This window comes from Mytilus galloprovincialis, chromosome 4 (assembly GCF_965363235.1).
Source record: "Mytilus galloprovincialis chromosome 4, xbMytGall1.hap1.1, whole genome shotgun sequence".
Classification (NCBI taxonomy): Eukaryota; Metazoa; Mollusca; class Bivalvia; order Mytilida; family Mytilidae; genus Mytilus; species Mytilus galloprovincialis.
In genome coordinates this window covers 40605807-40628671 of record NC_134841.1, presented here as the reverse complement: position 1 = coordinate 40628671, position 22865 = coordinate 40605807, and the positions used below count along the sequence as shown (strand labels likewise).

The 22865-nt window shown below is 32.3% G+C and overlaps 2 protein-coding genes across 4 annotated transcripts in view; one reads left to right on the top strand and one right to left on the bottom strand.

Moving 5' to 3' along the window:
• On the bottom strand, positions 1–16314 carry LOC143072146 (phospholipid phosphatase 5-like). Of its 3 annotated transcripts, none has more exons than XM_076246961.1 (8): positions 16259–16314; positions 11979–12072; positions 11323–11428; positions 9798–9885; positions 9158–9221; positions 6250–6374; positions 5039–5209; positions 1–465 (listed from the first exon to the last, which is right to left on the bottom strand). In XM_076246961.1, the coding sequence occupies exons 2-8, from the start codon at positions 12050–12052 to the stop codon at positions 302–304; spliced, it is 792 nt and encodes a 263-aa protein (XP_076103076.1). In that variant the 5' UTR covers positions 12053–12072; positions 16259–16314; the 3' UTR covers positions 1–301. The 3 variants fall into 3 exon arrangements, with proteins under 3 accessions (XP_076103076.1, XP_076103075.1, XP_076103077.1); XM_076246960.1 differs by having other exon boundaries at positions 16166–16283; XM_076246962.1 differs by lacking the exons at positions 1–465; positions 5039–5209 and having other exon boundaries at positions 6369–6450; positions 16166–16283.
• Positions 16315–16535: 221 nt separating this feature from the next.
• Positions 16536–22865, top strand: part of LOC143072145 (WD repeat-containing protein 11-like) — a 52632-nt gene continuing 46302 nt past the window's right edge. The window contains exon 1 of the mRNA XM_076246959.1: positions 16536–16617. Within this exon, the coding sequence (XP_076103074.1) occupies positions 16553–16617 (65 nt within the window). The 5' untranslated portion in view covers positions 16536–16552. The remainder of the gene's footprint in view (positions 16618–22865) is intronic.

Below are 22865 nucleotides of genomic sequence, written 5' to 3'. Positions count from 1 at the left end.
TTGCCCGCAAAAACAATTTTAATAAGCATGATCTCAATAAATACAAAATTCTATAAAACAAAAGTAACAAATATGAGAAGACGGTATAAAATAAACAACAATTTTATATATCCAGTAGTATTAACTACAAATGCTAGCTGTTTAAAATAAAATTTGTATTATCCAAAAAAACTTTCATAAATTAACATTTATTCATTCCAACACTTATAGCATAAAGTTAAGTCCGTTTTACAAATAAATAACAAATTTTCAGAGATATTTTCCTCTTGTATCTGGATTTCACTATATTTTTACTTTATTTTTATGGTATGTTAATGTGATCCTTTATAAGTTGTAATTCAATGTCCCGTGAAGTATTGTCACTAATGTAAGGTATATGGCAATTAGATCTGTATACTGATGGATAGTACTGTCTGTAACATAAGTATGATATCACTAGTCCTAAAATACTGCCTACTATCACATCTGAAATGATATTAAAAAATAGTTTACTACAGAAATTCAATATAACTAAACTATTTTTTATAAATGCTTTAAAAAAAAATGTTTGAAATCTTCAATAACCAGAGGCTCTCATAAGGAAAAGTGTAACTTTTGTGTTGCTGACCATTTTTGAATGATCCAATTTTAACTTCAGTCTTAAAGGTTCATTGATAACTGCCAAAAACTATAACCAGAGTAATACAAATCAACATTTCAGGGGCAACAACTCCAATACAATTGTCAGATTTTCTGAACTTTTCACAGGAGATAAATATTTTCAAGCTGATAATTTTTGCCATTTTCACTCTTGAGCTAGCTGTTATAAATTATAAAACATGTTGGCAGATATTTACATAAATTTTTAATCTTTGTATGAAATTCTATACCAATTTTATCAAATTTCGCTCAAACTACCTCTTCTGAGATATGACGTTTATGGATCTGAAGAAGAGTGACAGCCAAAATTCCTTCTTTTCTGTATATTGACATATATATATATATGTATTCAAAAGCTTAGTTTTGGCACATGATGCACTGCCGTTCTAATCAAGATTGAGAGAGGACAACAGTTAACTAGAGGCTCTAAAGAGCCTGTGTCGCTCACCTTGGTCTATGTGCATATTAAACAAAGGACACAAATGGATTCATGACAAAATTGTATTTTGGTGATGGTGATGTGTTTGAAGTTCTTACTTTACTGAACATTCTTGCTTCTTACAATTATATCTATAATGAACTTTGCCCATTAGTAACAGAGAAAAATATTTGGTAAAAATTTACATAAATTTACCAAATTAATGAAAATTGTTAAAAATTGACTATAAAGGGCAATAACTCCTTAAGGGGTCAATTGACCATTTAGGTCATGTGGACTTATTTGTAGATCTTACTTTGATGAACATTATCGCTGTTTACAGTTTATCGCTATCTATAATAGTATTCAAGACAATAACCAAAAACAGCAAAATTTCTTTAAAAATTACCAATTGGAGGGCAGCAACCCAACAACCGGTTGTCCAATTCATTTGAATATTTCAGGGCAGATTTCCTCTAAATGATTTGGGTTTCAGAGTTATAAGCAAAAAACTACATTTTACCCCTGTTCTATTTTTAGCCGTGGTGGCCATCTTGGTTGGATGGCCAGGTCATCGGACACATTTTTCAAACAAGGTACCTAAAAGATGATTGTGGCCAAGTTTGAATTAATTTGGCCCAGTAGTTTCAGAGGAGAAGATTTTTGTAAAAGATAACTAAGATTTACGAAAAATGGTTAAAAATTGACTATAAAGGGCAATAACTCCTAAAGGGGTCAACTGACCATTTCGGTCAAGTTGACTTATTTGTAAATCTTACTTTGATGAACATTATTGCTGTTTACAGTTTATCTCTATCTATAATAATATTCAAGATAATAACCAAAAACAGCAAAATTTCCTCAAAATTACCAATTCAGGGGCAGCAACCCAACAACAGGTTGACTGATTCATCTGAAAATTTCAGGGCAGATAGATCTTGACCTGATAAACATTTTTACTCCTGTCAGATTTCCTCTAAATGTTTTGGTTTTTGAGTTATAAGCCAAAAACTGCATTTTACCCCTATGTTCTATTTTTAGCCGTGGCGGCCATCTTGGTTGGTTGACCGGGTCACGCCACACATTTTTTAAACTATATACCCCAAAGATGATTGTGGCCAACTTTGGATTAATTTGGCCCATTAGTTTCAGAGGAGAAGATTTTTGTAAAAGATTACTTAGATTTATGAAAAATGGTTAAAAATTGACTATAAAGGGCAATAACTCCTTAAGGGGTCAATTGACCATTTCGGACATGTTGACTTATTTGTAAATCTAACTTTGCTGAACATTATTCCTGTTTACGGTTTATCTCTATCTATAATAATATTCAAGAAAATAACCAAAAACGGCAAAAATTTCCTCAAAATTACCAATTCAGAGGCAGCAACCCAACAACAGGTTGACCGATTCATCTGAAAATTTCAGGGCAGATAGATCTTGACCTGATAAACATTTTTACCGCACATCAGATTTCCTCTAAATGCTTTGGTTTTTGAGTTATAAGCCAATAACTGCATTTTACCCCTATGTTCTATTTTTAGCCGTGGCGGCCATCTTGGTTGGTTAACCTGGTCACGCCACACATTTTTTAAACTATATACCCCAAAGATGATTGTGGCCAAGTTTGGATTAATTTGGCCAAGTAGTTTCAGAGGAGAAGATTTTTGTAAAAGATTACTTAGATTTAAGAAAAATGGTTAAAAATTGACTATAAAGGGCAATAACTCCTAAAGGGGTCAACTGACCATTTCGGTCAAGTTGACTTATTTGTAAATCTAACTTTGCCGAACATTATTGCTGTTTACAGTTTATCTCTATCTATAATAATATTCAAGATAATAACCAAAAACAGCAAAATTTCCTCAAAATTACCAATTCAGGGGCAGCAACCCAACAACAGGTTGACTGATTCATCTGAAAATTTCAGGGCAGATAGATCTTGACCTGATAAACATTTTTACTCCTGTCAGATTTCCTCTAAATGTTTTGGTTTTTGAGTTATAAGCCAAAAACTGCATTTTACCCCTATGTTCTATTTTTAGCCGTGGCGGCCATCTTGGTTGGTTGACCGGGTCACGCCACACATTTTTTAAACTATATACCCCAAAGATGATTGTGGCCAACTTTGGATTAATTTGGCCCATTAGTTTCAGAGGAGAAGATTTTTGTAAAAGATTACTTAGATTTATGAAAAATGGTTAAAAATTGACTATAAAGGGCAATAACTCCTTAAGGGGTCAACTGACCATTTCGGACATGTTGACTTATTTGTAAATCTAACTTTGCTGAACATTATTCCTGTTTACAGTTTATCTCTATCTATAATAATATTCAAGATAATAACCAAAAACGGCAAAAATTTCCTCAAAATTACCAATTCAGAGGCAGCAACCCAACAACAGGTTGACCGATTCATCTGAAAATTTCAGGGCAGATAGATCTTGACCTGATAAACATTTTTACCGCACATCAGATTTCCTCTAAATGCTTTGGTTTTTGAGTTATAAGCCAATAACTGCATTTTACCCCTATGTTCTATTTTTAGCCGTGGCGGCCATCTTGGTTGGTTAACCTGGTCACGCCACACATTTTTTAAACTATATACCCCAAAGATGATTGTGGCCAAGTTTGGATTAATTTGGCCAAGTAGTTTCAGAGGAGAAGATTTTTGTAAAAGATTACTTAGATTTAAGAAAAATGGTTAAAAATTGACTATAAAGGGCAATAACTCCTAAAGGGGTCAACTGACCATTTCGGTCAAGTTGACTTATTTGTAAATCTAACTTTGCCGAACATTATTGCTGTTTACAGTTTATCTCTATCTATAATAATATTCAAGATAATAACCAAAAACAGCAAAATTTCCTCAAAATGACCAATTCAGGGGCAGCAACCCAACAACGGGTTGACCTATTCATCTGAAAATTTCAGGGCAGATAGATCTTGACCTGATAAACATATTTACCTCATGTCAGATTTCCTCTAAATGCTTTGGTTTTTTGAGTTATAAGCCAAAAACTGCATTTTACCCCTATGTTCTATTTTTAGCCGTGGCGGCCATCTTGGTTGGTTGACCGGGTCAAGCCACACATTTTTTAAACAAGATACACAATGATGATTGTGGCCAAGTTTGGTTCAATTTGGCCCAGTAGTTTCAGAGGAGAAGATTTTTGTAAAAGTTAACGACGCCGGACGCCGGACGCCGGACGCCGGACGCCGGACGCAAAGTGATGGGAAAAGCTCACTTGGCCCTTCGGGCCAGGTGAGCTAATTATGAATTCAATTCAAGTCATGTTTTGAAAATTATTTTTTACTTTCACCTTCTTACAAAATCATCCTATCTGCTGTTACAATCTGACACACTTTTACACATTTGACAGCTTCCAAGTAGAAGTTATATTGGAAACTAAGCTTTTTTTTATTTCATATTTTATTAAAAGCAAGTTTAATTGCTGTTTTTCCTTTAAAATCATTGAATTAAATTTGTTCTGTTTCTACTGATTTTCGTTAGCTTTAATCCTGTCCCAAAATATAAGGACAAAGAAAAGACAAATAATTTATTTCCTCAGACATAAACGTGTTCAAGAGGTAAAAACATGATAAAGAATACATATAAATCTGCAGCAGAGTAGTGTAAGATAATAGCAAGTGATTTTCATAACATTGAGATATATACATTATATATGACCTATTGAGTTTAAAGGATTACATTTGTACAGAAATCTTCCTAATTATTCAGGGGATGTTTGCAGCATTTTTGATTAATTATTGAAGTTTAACACTATTTGTATTAGAGCAAAAAGCATCATATTTGATATTGTATTAAATACACTACAGCACAGCCAAGCAAATCAATCTGCCCAGAATATCTTTGACTAGAATTACTAATAACTCAATGTTCCCTTAGTATACTGTTCTCTCATTTTCCCTTCAACTGTCTTTGTTAAGGTAATTTCAATTACCTTGCCAATGAATTACCTTGCCAATGATGATGAAAATCAGCTGTTCTTGAAGCTGCAATTAAGGTTGCCCATACAAGGGGAATAAAAACCATACAAAGTTTATAGGCATGACCTCTGCCTTTTAATGTAAAACACTGACATTTTCCTGCTATGTATAGTGCAACATATCCGAAACTTGAAAATGCAACTGAAATATAAATCATACCAGTATTAAGATCATAGTTTATATAAACAATTTGATATTTGAAAAAATTAAATCTTCAATTAAAAGAGGTGTGTACAATAACAAAATTTACATCATTTCAAAAATATGTACCGTTTAGCTTCTTAACTATGATTTATACTAAATCAAATGATGAAATGGTTTACAGGTTCCGAGTCCGGTAAGTTAAAAAAGAAAGAAGTGTAGACTTTAATGTAAATCTGTCTGAACTGAGGTAATATGTCTAGCCAGATGTTAATTGAAACTTGAATTTAAATGGCTAATACTACATGCATATCAGGTCGAGATCATATTTATAGGCCATGATTATGAATCCTGCTATTTATTTTACTGACATACTAAGCTGTAAGATTTTCCAATAGCATAATAAACACATGAAATGCCTTTCCTTTTTAATATAAAAATGTGAGCAAAGGCTGCTCTGTGTTGAAGGCTGTTCTTTAACCTATAATAGCTTATTATTTACAAATTGTCACTTGGACGGAGATTTGTCTCATTGGCACTCATGTTACATCTTCTTAAAACTAAATCATACTTTCACACACACAAAAACTGTTGATCCGGTTGTGTAATCTGATGGTAAACTCTTGTCATTGTAGAGATTTTACATCTTTTAACATTACAACATGGCTCATTGGAGTCTCCAGTGAATTCAATGAATCAAAAAAAATAATTTGCAAAACAATATCTTTTGATTTTATTTCTGTTTATCAGTTGTTTGGTCTATTTTCATATAATTCTATCCAAATCTTATCAGTTGTTTGACGTAACAACATGTTTTTTTTCTAAATCATATCAGCAGTTTGACTTTCATAAGATGGAATTTAATTCCAAATAAAATTATTTTGGGACATTTTTTAACATGCAGTTTTATCATGATTAGATATCAGTTGTTAGGCTTTCTTAATATTAAAGCAGTTTTATTAAAATTATACTATTTGAATAGATATTCTCTAGCATGCAGTTTCATCATGATAAGTAATAAACATATATACTCTACTTGCATGATGAATGTCCACTGGGAAAACTTTTATATCCCTGAATTATGTCTGCTGCATTTCCTGTACATTTTAGATCATTGCTGATTTTACCATCTGGGAAACATCTCTCTAAAAAGTCTGGACGGGGCCTAAATTGGAGGAAAAAATAGTCACTTCTTTTAAATATGTTGTCAGGCAACTAAGTAACTGGTAAAATCTCTAATACTAGAAAATAATGGTCATATTGAAACAATGTACATATTAAAATCAAAGTCTATTAACTATATATGAATCTATATAAAACTAACATAAAACAGGATGGATAAAAATTGCCAATATCAAACTAAGGACATGCATATGTAACCTTTAACCATTTATGACAGCAGGTCTGACTAGGATAAATGGAAGAATATCGACACATATTCACATCTTTTTGTCTGTGGTAAAAGTTTTCAATCCATATGAAATACAAGTAACTTGTAAAAACAAAGTATAATCTACATCTTTTTGAAAGAATGGAAATTTGTATTATTTATTGGATTGCAAAATAACATTCAATCTTTGCTTACATCTGTAAATGTTTAGACAGATTGGCAATGAATGTGCATGACTGTTTGTTAATAAACACATAAAATTAGTTATTTATTGCATTATTTGAAATGTTTTAACAAATTCTAAATATTTTTTTTAAATTTTCAATGAAGTCATTTAAGGGGAGATAACTCTAACAGTTTTTTTTAAATGGAATAATGGTATTATTTCATTTTTAGCTCACCTGGCCTAAAAGGCCAAGTGAGCTTTTCTCATCACTTGGCGTCCGGCGTCCGTCGTCGTCCATCGTCGTCGTTAACTTTTACAAAAATCTTCTCCTCTGAAACTACTGGGCCAAATTAAACCAAACTTGGCTACAATCATCATTGGGGTATCTAGTTTAAAAAATGTGTCTGGTGACCCGTCCAACCATCCAAGATGGCTGCCATGGCTAAAAATAGAACAAAGGGGTAAAATGCAGTTTTTGGCTTATAACTCAAAAACCAAAGCATTTAGAGCAAATCTGACATGGGGTAGAATTGTTAAACAGGTGAAGATCTATCTGCCCTGAAATTTTCAGATGAATCGGATAACCCGTTGTTGGGTTGCTGCCCCTGAATTAGTAATTTTAAGGAAATTTTGCTGTTTTTGGTTATTATCTTGAATATTATTATAGATAGAGATAAACAGTAAACAGCAATAATGTTCAGCAAAGTAAGATTTACAAATAAGTCAACATGACTGAAATGGTCAGTTGACCCCTTTAGGAGTTATTGCCCTTTATAGTAAATTTTTAACCATTTTTCGTAAATCTTAGTAATATTTTACAAAAAATCTTCTCCTCTGAAACTACTGGGCCAAATTAATCCAAACTTGGCCACAATCATCTTTTGGGTTAGTAGTTTGAAAAATGTGTCCAGTGACCTGGCCATCAAACCATGATGGCCGCCATGGCTAAAAATAGAACATAGGGTAAAATGCAGTTTTTGGCTTATAACTCAAAACCCAAAGCATTTAGAGCAAATCTGATATGGGTAAAATTGTTTATCAGTTCAAGATCTATCTGCCCTGAAATTTTCAGATGAATCAGACAACCCGTTGTTGGGTTGCCTGCCCTGAATTAGTAATTTTAAGGAAATTTTGCTCTTTTTGGTTATTATCTTGAATATTATTATAGATAGAGATAAACTATAAACAGCAATAATGTTCAGCAAAGTAAGATTTACAAATAAGTCAACATGACTGAAATGGTCAGTTGACCCCTTTAGGAGTTATTGCCCTTTATAGTCAATTTTTAACCATTTTTCGTAAATCTTAGTAATATTTTACAAAAATCTTCTCCTCTGAAACTACTGGGCCAAATTAATCCAAACTTAGCCACAATCATCTTTTGGGTTAGTAGTTTGAAAAATGTGTCCGGTGACCCGGCCATCAAACCAAGATGGCCGCCATGGCTAAAAATAGAACATGGGGTAAAATGCAGTTTTTGGCTTATAACTCAAAACCCAAAGCATTTAGAGCAAATCTGACATGGGATAAAATTGTTTATCAGTTCAAGATCTATCTGCCCTGAAATTTTCAGATGAATCGGATAACCCGTTGTTGGGTTGCTGGCCCTGAATTAGTAATTTTAAGGAAATTTTGCTCTTTTTGGTTATTATCTTGAATATTATTATAGATAGAGATAAACTGTAAACAGCAATAATGTTCAGCAAAGTAAGATTTACAAATAAGTCAACATGACTGAAATGGTCAGTTGACTCCTTTAGGAGTTATTGCCCTTTATAGTCAATTTTTAACCATTTTTCATAAAATTTGTAAATTTTTACTAACATTTTCCACTGAAACTAATGGGCCAAGTTCATTATAGATAGAGATAATTTTAAGCAGCAAGAATGTTCAGTAAAGTAAGATGTACAAACACATCACCATCACCAAAACACAATTTTGTCATGAATCCATCTGCTTCCTTTAATATTCACATAGACCAAGGTGAGCGACACAGGCTCTTTAGAGCCTCTAGTTTTAATTGAAGCAAGAAAAAAAGTGCAATGACACCATTTTTTCTTTCTATTTTCTTCAAGCATATTGTAAAAACATATCTTCTCATATCTTATTTCAAAATTCTATCTCATAGATTTCTCTTTATTCACCAAAAGGGTGTATAATCTGCAAAATTTGGCAATTTTGGACAATTTTAAGCTTGAAAAATAGCACATTAAACATTAATGACTTGCAACTTTTATAGAATTTACAAAAAAATACTGAAAATCTCCATTTTGGCAAAGAAAAGAAAGTTAATTGTATCTGAGGAAATATATTGCGATGAACCACCTTAATTGAACACATGAAACTGCAACTTTAACTTTAAAAAAAAAGAAAACCTTTAAATTCAATTTACCTTCCAACAGCTAGCTTTATACAATTTGTAACAGAAGCAGTCAAGTAGATAGATAACACAACACCTAAAATGAAACTCATATTGATATTGATTGAATATATTTCATTGGCTGGTTACCCAATATATACTGTTATGCCAATTTTGACCAGTCTGACAAAATTAAATGTGATTACATGAATTTTGAGATATCATAAATAACAAAATGCTAATCGATCAATTAGGACATCAGTTTTAGTCTTGAGGTAACAGAATATTTTTAGCTAACGAGAATATACTGTTTTTAAAATTCAAAGTTGAATTTTCTGACAAAAATGATCAAGATAACGTGAGTTGACTGATTATGTGGTGAACGAGTTGTAATTTTGTACATTTTCTGCTTTCTTTCATTCTTGTCAAATTGATATTCCATTTGATGACCCTGAGAACTTTCTTCTCTGGTACAAAGCTACAATTGTCATTACTTTTTGTCTATACCAGATTTGAAGTCCATTAAATATGTTATAATGTATGTATAAAAAATATTTATAAGTGATTTGTGTGTAAGGCTACATACAGCATTTGCCTGATGTAATTCAAATACGATACTAACTGCACCATATAGGTACTTGCAGTGAAAGTTTAGTTATAGAATTGAACAAACCTAATATAGCCTGTTGCCAGTCTGTTTTATCTCTGTGTTTGATGAAATACACAGTTGCTACAATTGTTGGTACTCCAAGAATAGTAATCTACAAAAAAATAATTTCAATAATATATGATTATCTTTTTTTTTAATACTTTACAAAGTATATTTTAAGGTCTGTACCATGTTCAAAATTATGATTCTTTATGAATCTGCATCTTCTAGAGCTCATTTTTATGATGACATTCCAAACACACACAATTATTAATTTTCACCAGTAATATTCAGATAGTTTACTTTATTGTTTTCAGTTCATTCATATTGCTTCACAGCATTTAAAGTCATTACAATGTGTAAAAAGAATGATGTATAAATGCGGAGTTGTTGCTTGTTGATCAAATAGGAAAATATTAAAAAATCATCAGGCAAAGTTGACTATACATAAATTTGTCTTTGCTATTTCGGTCCTTTAAGGCCATATAACTTCTAATATTTACATCCCTGACTTTTAAACTTTCAGTTTTGAGTGTTCCTGAAAAAGGTCTATCCAGAAAAGCATTTTGTATGCATAAAATGTATATAGTATTTTTTTTCACTTCATATGGTGGTTTTCGTTAACAGTTGTTCATGCATGACTATAATTTTATTATCTGTCAGGTTGAAGAATTATATACTGTCATAATATTTCTACATAAATTTTACTTGAGAAGTGGAGACATATAGGCAACTATTTTCTATTTCAATCATGTAATCTGTGCTCCAGTAAATAACCAGAAAGTCCGGACTTAAATCATGTCAAATATCTAAATAGACAGTTTTTACAAAGGACTGAACGACAAAAATGTAGACAACTTCAGGTCAGTGTACTGCCTTCAACAATTAGCAAAACCCATTATGCTTAGTGAGTTATTAAAAAGACCCATGCTAACAACATGTGAAGCAATTCAAAGGGGGAACCAACATCATGAAGCCTTTGCTACTCTTACATGATTTTTTTTTAAAATCTTAGTTCCATTATATGTTCCAGAGTTTAGTGTGACATCCATTTTCACTGAACAAGTTAACATTGATGTTTAGGGGTTGGCTGAAGCAAACCTCTACCTACATAGTTTTCTCACTATGTTGAAGGCCCATTGGCAGCCTAGGGCTGTTTTCAGCACTTTAGGTTTGTTGTTGTCTTTTTGACACATTTCCCGTTTTCATTCTCAATTTTTTTTTTTTTTTATCTTGAATTGCAAAAGTATTGACAGCTAGATAATAAAGACACAATAAGGCCAAATAAAAATATATGTGTGGTTCCAGTTACCCTACCTTCCCTACTTTTTCATCTTAAATATAGCCTACCCTAAAGATTTCATAATCATTTTTCATTAAACACTGTTAAAGTCAGAATGTTGCTCCTATAGACTCAATGTAAAAAAAAAAACATAAGATAAAAAAAAAATCCCCACCTACCTACCCTAACTTTTTTCAGATGTAACTGGAACCACACATACTATTTTATTTGGCCTAAAGGCTAAACAGAAATACACTTTATACAAACCCAAAGAAGATATCCTGGGTAAAAACTTGGTGTTCTTGGAAATCTGTAAAGCCAGAATTCCTCTGGTTGGATCTTTCGAAAGTATGGAGTGGCATCATCACTGATGCTAAAAAGAATATACCTCAAAATTATATTTTTGGTAAATATCTTATAAATGAGTGTCTGCGATCAAGCAAATGCTTGTTCCTTTTAAAGTTCTAATATTAACATTTGTTGCTATTCGTAGAAAAATGAATTTAATTTACTAATATTAATTGTCTTTGAGTATCATGTGTATATATTTCATATATTTTCTTTTACAATCCTTCAGTACAGACTAGTGTAGTAACTCACTTTAAAAGTTAATTGAGCTAAAACTATGCTATGTTTTTTAACATAAGTAACAGTATATCAAAGTCACCAGCTAGCGTTTAGTTTAGCAACAAATATCTGTAGTAAGTGATTTTGATCTCTGCACTCTTAATTTCCCATATAAAAAACATCAGTTACAGGTAGCCACAAACTGTTTAAAAAAAAGATCATAACATAAATATATTACCTAAAACAATAACATGCTGCTGGCTTACTAAGAAAATTAGTTCTAAAGGAATGAACCAATGAAGAGTTGATCATATTATTTAGCTTAATTTCTGTATTATTTAAATGCTAGTACTTACTAGAAAAAAACAAATAAGAACAGTCGTACTCCAATTTCTACAGCAAGTTTCTGTGACTTATTAACCACTGTCATCACTGTTTAGTGTTCTAAAACTGAATTTATAGAAAAAAATTACAAATATAAACAAGAGTTAACACGCTGAAATGTCTCGCCTTCTATACTAATCATTGATATTATGTTGATAGTCCTAAGTATAAAGATAAGCTTTAATACAACTGTCACATAAACTTAACATTAACCAAGATAACTAAACAAAGACCAATGAACCTTGAAAATGAGGTCAAGGTCAGATGAACCATGCCAGGCAGACATGTACAGCTAACAATGCTTCTATACAACATATATAGTTGACCTATTACGTATAGTTTAAGAAAATAGACCAAAACACAAAAACTTAAAACTGTGCAATGAACCGTGAAAATGAAGTCACGGTCAAATAAAACCTGTGCGACTGACATAAAGATCATAAAATATTTCCATACACCAAATATCGATGACCTATGGCATATAGTATTAGATAAAAAGACCAAAACTCAAAAACTTAACTTTGACCACTGAACCATGAAAATGAGGTCAAGGTCACATGACATCTGCCCGCTAGATAGGTAAACCTTACAATCATTCCATACAACAAATATAGTAGACCTATTGCATATAGTATGAGAAAAACAGACCAAAACACAAAAATTTAACTATAACCACTGAACCATGAAAATGAGGTCAAGGTCAGATGACACCTGCCAGTTGGACATGTACACCTTACAGTCCTTCCATACACCGAATATACTAGCCCTATTGCTTGTAGTATCTGAGATATGGACTTGACCACCAAAACTTAACCTTGTTCACTGATCCATGAAATGAGGTTGAGGTCAAGTGAAAACTGTCTGACAGACATGAGGACCTTTCAAGGTACGCACATATCAATATAGTTATCCTATTACTTATAATAAGAGAGAATTCAACATTACAAAAAATCTGAACTTTTTTTTCAAGTGGTCACTGAACCATGAAAATGAGGTCAAGGACATTGGACATGTGACTGACGGAAACTTCGTAACATGAGGCATCTATATACAAAGTATGAAGAATCCAGGTCTTCCACCTTCTAAAAAATAAAGCTTTTAAGAAGTAAGCTAACACCGCCGCCGCCGCCGCCGCCGCCGGATCACTATCCCTATGTCGAGCTTTCTGCAACAAAAGTTGCAGGCTCGACAAAAATTACATTCTGGACCTTGAGGAATTTGAGATTATTCTCAGAAGTCATTTTTTTTTTCATCAGCATCGTTTGGGAGTTTTCAAAATATAAATATTTTCAATTCCCATTACTGTGGCTCCAATCACAATTTATAGAGTTGTCTTTTGAATATGCAAAATTAAATTACAATCAAATTTGTTTCAATAGACCTTTTAGAAATACATGTGACATAAATAAGGTTTTTTGTTGTTTCCAACTTACAAAAGTCAAAATATGTATAATGATAAATATAAAATGTGTTTATAATTTTGGACTTGTAAAAGTCAGAAAATGATAGAATAGAGTAACGAAGCCTTCATGAAAAAAGGATGAAAATGCTTTATTTGACTAAGTGGCAAAAGTATATTTCTAGTGACAATAAACTTTTTTCTCAAAGATTTGCAAGATTTGAGCTACATGTATCTGTACACCTATGATTCAACCAAACTTTTTTTTACAATTTTTAGTGATTTAAATGCTTAATTAGAAGGTAAATAAACATTGTCATAATTTTTTTAAGACTTTCACATATTGTTTCTTAAAAAAATTGATTGAATGATTTGTGACTGCTTACGCCTCATCAGCACAATAAAAGTCCAGTCAAACTAAGTTTTAACCTCAAACTAATTGCAACTGAAAATTTTTTAGTTCTAATCTATAGCATTAAGCCCTAAATATACAAAGAAAAAAAGTCCCATAAAATGTAACTTGAGGAAAACTAAAAATCAGCCTTTTAACATTGTAAGGGGAGATAACTCAGCAAAAATGAGTCTTTTTTAGTCTGTTTTTGGTTGATTTTCTTAAAATTTATGTAATGTATGATACTTTGATGGGGTTATAAGTTCGTATTTGACTATTATATTATATAATATTCTGCTTATGAAATGTACAAAACCAAAGTGGTATGGGTAAATCTTTTTTGTTGGTGCATTTTTCATATAAGAAATTGCAAATTTGTGGCTTTGTGACCATTTTGACAAAAAAAATGTGAAAATTTGGTATTGTGTATATCTGTATATTATATTTGTTCAGGCTTTATATTGTTTAAAGAAACTTTAAACCACAAAAAGAAGACTAATATGCTTAATTATTTTTATTTAATTTGAGATTATTTACCTTGACATGCTGAAAAACACAATTAATTATCAGCTAAAAAATTATGAAATCTATATTATAGCTTGATAAAAGATATTGTTGAGAATAGTTCGAAGTTATAACGTTACGTTTCCCGTATTTACGTTCACATGTTTGTGACGTTTCTTACACCTTGTTTGGGCTTCGCCATTGTAAATATTATACGCAAAGTAAACACAACGCAAAGTACATATACGACTTATTTAGTTTATTCCACACATTTATGGTGCCGTGACCAGGATAAGATGGATAGCAAGCTAAAAGCAGTCAGAGCTGGTCACAAAAGTGCAGTAAAGAGACTTACGGAAAACGGAAGATGATTCAAACTTGGACAATGAAGAAAGTGCAGAACTTTTAGAAACATTAATTCAAAAACAGAAAATTATTAGTGCATTGGACGAAGATATTATGAATTCTTTAAAGGAGGAGGACATCGAGGAAGAAATTCTAAATGCAGATGAGTACAAATTCTTTTTGAACACCAAAATACGACATTTACGGAAAACATTCGCAAACAAATTATGTACTGATAATGATATCCCACCGCATGATCACGCATTACCTTCTCACGTACACTTTTGAAAACATTAATCAACACAGTTCTGTTCCGTACACAACACAAATGTATCCCGTTCAGCAACCTAGCAACCAAAATCACCATTTGCCGAAACTTACACTACCCATGTTTAACGGAGAAATTCTGACTTGGCAAACATTTTGGGACTCTTTTGAATCTTCCGTCCATTACAATGTAACACTCACAGACGTACAGAAATTTAGTTATTTAAAATCCCAGCTTGTTAATGATGCTGCAAGAACTATTGACGGGTTACCGCTCACAAACTCAAATTACATGGAAGCTATTAAACTTTTAAAGGAGCGTTTCGGACAATCGCATAAGATTACAAATGCTTATATGCAAGCTTTGCTAGAACTTAGAGCACCACAAAACAACCTACTCAGTCTACGTGTTTATTACGACAACTTAGAGGCATATATAAGAGGTCTTGAATCGTTAGGCTGCTCCAGAGAATCGTATGGTGCATTACTTATTCCGATAATACTGAACAAGCTTCCGTCAGAAATACGACAACACTTAGCTCGTGAAAACGGTTCTGATAATTGGGAATTGATTGATTTGAGACGTGGAATTTTGAAAGAAATCACTATAATTGAAGCTGGACAACGTTCGTCGTCGTTTATGGATTCAATGCAGGCTACCACAATGACATTATATTATATTATCTATTGACAATTTGGGGTCTATGGTCCGAAAAAAGTAAAAAAAATAACACAAGGACATAAGAGCTACAGTTCCATAGCTAAAGGATCCTAAAGCAGTAGGTAGAGATGATATTTCTGCTGAGGTTCTGACTATCTAGAAAGGCTATTTTTGATGATTTTGCTGTTACGACTTCCTATTAAGGAAGGCGTCCAAATTTTTTTTATCAAAAAAGCATAAAAAAAAGGCATATCTATTAATAATTATTTGGACTAGTCATCCACTTAAGTTAAATATGTTGCCGGATAGACTTGGACAGATCCACATGGGACGGATAGACTTGGGGCTGGATAGACTTGGACGGATCCACATGGGACGGATAGACTTAGGGCCAGATAGACACGAAAGCATGCTTTGAATTTGATCTCTCACTCAATGTAACTGTAGACACAAATCTTACAAGCCTTTACCAAAAACAAAAATATGATGATAGCAAGTGGATGGACATAAGATCATAACACTTTGACTTATTTAGGTGCTTTTGCTTATCATTTCATTTTGACAACCTTAAATATGATTGCTAGGAACGTACATGATTTACAATAACCAAAATGAAATCATGAAAAAGCAGAGTGAACTGATTAAAACAGAAACATATTTTTTTAGTCAGTCGTGTCAGCTTTACCTGTGCGATCATCGGTGAGTCCCGAGAGACACTTTCGAATCATTCGGAGAGAAAAAAAGAGGAGAAAGCTAAATTAAGTTTTGTGTGTTCCTCAAATATAGATCAAATGCACATTCTACCAAAAACTATCAAAGTGAATTCGCTAGCTAAAATGGAAAATAACAAATATATTTAGGTAATCAAAATTGAATATCAAGTGTTCATTATTCTTAAAATGTATATTATGAGTGTATTTTGAACATCAGAATCTACATATTTAATTTAGGTACTCCTGATTTTCACAAAAGGGGAAAAATGAAACTGTCTCCCAAAACAGTCACTGGTGTTCTTCATCTACAGAATAAAGGGGCTTGTGATTGGTAAAAGTGACCAGCTATCTCATAGAATAGAACCCATAGTCTTGAATTTTCAAACATACCTCAGAAGACAATTTCTAAAATTGACATAAATTATTTATAAATTTTTGCTGCTTTCTACTTTTGACAACCTATCTTACACCTGTACACCATGTTCACCTAGTCAAAATATTTATGAGGTCTTCAAAGGCTATTTAATGTACTTTCTATGATATTTGTATGAAGGCGTCCCAATAAAAAAAAATAGCCTTTCCGAAAGATGAACTAGCTCACACATAGCCCACTAATTTTTTCAAATACAATCCAGAAAAACAGCACAGGATAGGAAAATCTGAATGTATGTTTGACCTAAAAAGCATTAAGGATTTGGTTATAACACAGAATATTGTGTTTGGTTCACATGTGACATGTCAACCTGCAGACTTTAACCTTATGAACTTGCAACTTAAAATCAGTCTCCTCATGTTTGTCTAGTACAAAGCAGGGTTCATCATGTACATGTACATACAGTCAAACCTGCTTAAGAGACCACCCGTATTAAGCAAAAACCTGTGTTAAAAGACCACCAATTTAACCAAGGCTTCCAAAACGGTCATATATTCCGGACATTTGTATAATGTCCGGTAAAAGTCCGGCTGGGTAAAGCATGAAACGGTCATATACATTTTAGTTTTCAAGGCTTTTTCGGTCATTTTAACATAATTCACGATCTTTTTGACCCAACATAATTTTTGGCTTTAACATCCACACATTTCAGGTCATAAAAGTGACATGATGATTAATTACTATCAAAACAACCCCTACTTCAATACTTTCTAATTTTAATCAAGGCTAATTAGTTGTTGGACAGGTGATATCATATCTACCTGTTCAGCTGACAGGTGAACTATGTTCAGTACCGGACATCGTATAAATTGATCGGTCTATTCACAATTATTTTCTTACATTTCAGCGGTTTGTAGCTCATTGATTTAGCACAAAAGATTAAAATTATAAGAAATTAGTTTATCTACATGATTTGATGAAAAATTTTAAAAGGTTTAAATGAAAAATCGTCAGAACTACGTTGAATGAACTAGAACACGTGTGCGCATGTGCAAATGTGGGAAATTTAATTATGCATCCTTTATTTCTTCAAAATGCTAAAATTATCATGGATACATGTACCTAAACGTTCATGTCAAGTATTTTGTTGAAGAAATAACGTGGAAAGAGCTTCTTTACTCAGTCATGCTTTGTAAACGTACACGGATTTTACGTATCCGTTTATGGTCCATGTTTTACCATTGTCAAGTCAACATCCGGTTTTAGAAAAACATGATTTTAAAAACGAAAATAAAGTTTTTGACATGTCATTTTGCACAAATAAAGAGTCTATGGCAGATATGAGCACGCTGATGAGCACACTTTGAGTGATGCACTGCCAATTTAACAGTTTACATCCAAACATCAAATTCATATCAAAGTAAAGTTTAAAATCGTTTTTTAATCTAATGTCATTATCATTGGAATGACCATCTGATTACCATAATTGCCTTTGTTACTAAGTCTTAAGGGATTAAAATCGGGATCAGATTTAAAATGTCCGGCTGGCTCAAATGTTTTTTGGAAGCCTTGAATTTAACATCCCTCTGTAGTGCATTTCATATAAATTGAACCTGTATTAAAAGTCCACCTGTTTTAAGAGGCCACTTTTTTGCTCTTCCTTACATGTAAGTGGACTCTAAAAACAGGTTTGACTGTATAATATTTATATTGCACCAATATGTTCTCATTCTGAATATGCATTTTAAATTTAATTTGCCACTGGAAATTCTGATTTTCAAAATGGTACACCCGGGCATTCTTTTATATATATATATGTAACACTCAGAAACGTGTCCTTCCCCCCAAACGTGTCCGATTCGCCCAAACGTGTCTACATCGACGTCACTGAACTGCAAAACATGTCTAGTTGTAAATCAGCGCCAAAGCTTGTCATTTGTATAAACGCCCAAACGTGTCCATTTTTTAAAATACACCCAAACGCAGTGATCTGGAAGGTTTTTTTCACTATGGGCCCAGGGCCCCTCAAAAATAAATTCAATGGGCCATTTTTAAAAATAATGGGCCATGTTGTCAAATGAGTGGGCCATTTGAATTGACTTTTTGAAAAATAAAAAGTATCATTATTTTTTGGCAAAGAGGTGTTGGTACTTACCTATATGATTTTAAATAATATCATGGATATTGTTCCTGTGATTCTGTAATTTTAATGAATATACAATAACTTCTTCCAAAACGGACAATATTAAAGATAACCTGTATTTACAATGTTTAAACTGGTACTGTTGCCTTGGCTTGTTCATGTTCATGGTTGTTTTTTTTTAACATTAAAATTTGGGTCTTCGTCGATACCATACTTATTCCAGACATTCTGTATTAGAGGACATTTCAGGCACTTCCTCTGCACTTCTTGTATTATTATTATTACTTCATCACGATGACAAGATTAACAGTAGAGAGTACCATTAATTGATAGAACAAAACAATAATTCGCTGAAGTTATGTTAACCATGTTAACAAAATGTCAAAACAGGCCAAAGACCAAAAAATAACAAGGACAGTTAAGTGCCTTTTATGGAAACAAATATATTCATAAAAAGGCTTCGGGGGTCATTAATAGCAAGCTAACCTAAATTAAAAGATTATTATTAGAGTTAAATCTCGTCTGTAATAGCCAAATTTCACAAATTTAAAGTTGTTTATAAAAAATTATATCAAGAATGATGGTTAATTACGTTTTTGGGGTTATCAGTTATACCGCATGGTTCTATTATTACCATAGGAAAACACCCGAGACAATAAACCGCATGGTTCTATTACCATATGAAAACACCCGAGACGTCCCAAAATATATAGGTGCTCCTATGATTGGAGGAACATTATACAGTTGTGTACACACACATGGTGGCACGGAACACGATCGGAAATCCATTTGACGATATCTAAACGTTTTGAAACGATGTGAAAAATATCATGCGCCACGTGGGCGCTTACATTTGTCACTCTTTGCGCCATTTCTGGTCAATATGCGCTATAGGCGCAGGGCGCACGTCCTTCCCGATCACTGCAAATGTGCCCAATCCCCGAAATGTGTGCATATTTTTTTTACTAGAATTATCCTTCGTGTCAATATCATAAATATGGGAAGATATTAAGTCAGACCTCGTCTAGGGAGAATGTCCCATTCCCTGTGCGTTTTTTACTGTAGTCATAAAAAAACTCCGTTTAATCCCAACTAGTGATAATCCCGTTAGAATTTTGGTCCAATCTTATATTCTCGGTTTGATAAAAGAACCTATCTACAGTATAAATGACACAGAAATTAACCGACAGCTACTAGTATTGGTCACTGTACGGCATTCAACAATGAGCTAGCCCTTACCGAATAGGTCAGCTATAAAAGGCCCAGAAATGACAAATGTATTTATTGCTAGCAGGATATCTTTCTAGAACTTATTAAAAAACCTGATAACCAGTTTATGATTTTAAGAGCTTTTAAAATATCAGAAATGTTGAAAGAAAGGAAAAAAAAAGTGCAATATTTGTATTTATATAAAAGGCATCAACGGAGTTTACTAGTACAAAATAATTTACATTTTAAACGATTACTTCAACAGTACAAGAATTATATAGATATAGGAATATGTGGTATGAGTGCCAATGAGACAACTATCCATCTAAATAACAATTTATAAAAGTAAACCATTATAGGTCAATGTACGGCTTCAACACGGAGCCTTGGCTCACACCGAACAACAAGCTATAAAGGGCCCAAAATTACTAGTTTAAAACCATTCAAACGGGAATGTGTATGTTCGCTCTAAATGAGCATGAAATACTTGCAACTGGACAATAATAAATTTCAGTGAAAGGTCAATTCATATGTTACAGATTAGATTTTCAATATTTTTTATGCTAATCGCTAAGAAATGACCACTTCATCAACTGTGTCCCCATCACAGAATTGCCATAAATGTTATTGATTTGGGACATGCATGTATTAGCGCTAAAAGACGCGAGACGTTCTGGCGTGTAATAATGGACACGTTAATGTTGCCTTCAGTTGTTTTGAACTTTCTGTTCTTTGGTCAAGTTATTCTCTCTTTCACATATTCCCCATTTCGATTCTGAAATTTCATGTTCAATTACCAGGCTTCTCACAAAAGAAAGGAAAGTTACTCAATTTTATTACGGCACAATATATACACAAGACAAACAAAAATATTTCACAGCACAGGATAAATACTCGACTATACCACTGACAGTCACAAATAACATGTAAAGTTTATGTTAATGAGCAAATATAGTGTCAAGCCATTAGAAATAATAAATAAAATCATCCAAACAGATCGAATAAACATATGAGCTAGCCACAGTATAAACAAGCACATCCTATAAATAAGTACATAGAATACAATAAAATTCATAACTAACACAGTTTTATGCGGCGGGTGGGAGGGTAAATAATTTCAACGATAAATTTCAAATGTATCGCGAATCCCGAAACAAAGAAATATATAAGAGCGTCTTGTATCCAGGTAACAAATTAACCAATCAAAATAAGAAATACTTGGAACAATTTCTTTCGAGTAAATGTAAACAGTGATTCACGTGGTAATTATCCATTTTAAAAAAAATAAAAAATTACACAATTACCAGGCTTCTCACAAAAGAAAGCAAAGTTACTCAATTTTATTATGGCACAATATGTACACAAGACAAACAAATATATTTCACAGCACAGGATAAACACTTGACTATACCCCTGACAGTCACATATAACATGTAAAATTAATGTTAATGAGCAAATATAGCGTCAAGCCATTAGAAATAATAAATATATTCATGCAAAAAGATCGAATAAACATATGAGCTAGCCGCCAAGCCAACGGCTGCCAAAAAAAACCAAACAAACAACTGTGTTGAACAAAAAATTAAACAAATTAAATTAAAATAACATCGAAACAATACACAATTTAAGCTTGTAAATCTAGCATGCAAGAAATAATATCAAGCAAAAACTAAATAATTAAAGCAAGCAAGGAAGAAACAATATCAACCCTGAACATAAACTTTTCTCCATACAAGAAACCATATCTCATATGAAAAGAAACAGCACCCAACAGTGTGAACCATACTCACTGAAAAGAGTCCCTTACCTGCAATATAAAATTAAAAATATTAGTATATAAATAAACATTACAACATCATAACCCCAAAAAAATAAAATAATACCACTACATATAAAGGACACTATAAACAAAAGAAAATACAAATAATACCAATTTTAGTATGGAATATTAGTTACATAGTGTGCTAGTGACCTAATACGGTATATATGGGGTGAGAGCGAAATAATATCAACCATAGACTAAAAAATTAAAGGAAGTATGGCAGAAACATGACATTCAACCATTTCTAATCCTTTAACTCCACTTGAGAAAATCATCTCAAATGACAAGTTAACATATCTAAATTAAATGAGCAAACCTTCTTTTAAAATATAAACCTAACTGCCTTGTACCTTAAGATGTAAACCACCATCTTTATAAGCAAATAATTCCACCTTTGGCTTTCAACATTTAAAAAAATATCTATACGAATGAATGAATTCTACTTTAAAAATAATTTCAACAATAAATTTCAAATGTACCGCGAATGCCGAAACAAAGAAATATATAAGAATGTCCTGTATCCAGGTAACAAATTAACCAATCGAAATAAGAAATACTCGGAACAATTTCTTCTGAGTAAATGTAACAGTGATTCACGTGGTAATTATCCATTTTTATAAAAATAAAAAATTACACATATAGATCTTTATAGATCTAGATCAGATACATTTACAATCACAACAAAACTTTGGATATAACTTAAAACAATTTATTTTCTGATTCATTGTTTTTAATAACTGTTTCCATCAAAACTTAATATGTAACTTGCATAAATAAGATATACATGTACTTCATGTTAAGTTAAAATGAAAGTTTTGAAAATGAATAAATTAAAAAAAAAATGAAAATAACAGACTTTACCTTATTGCTAATTTAACCATGGTAACTAGAATGACAAAAAGGTAAGATGATTCAAATCATGTCAAAGGAAAACAGATAACACAATCACAAAAAGAGGACAACCAACATTCCATGAAATATGACACAGAAATTTAAAGATTGAGAGACAAGATCATTAAGATCCCTGTAAGT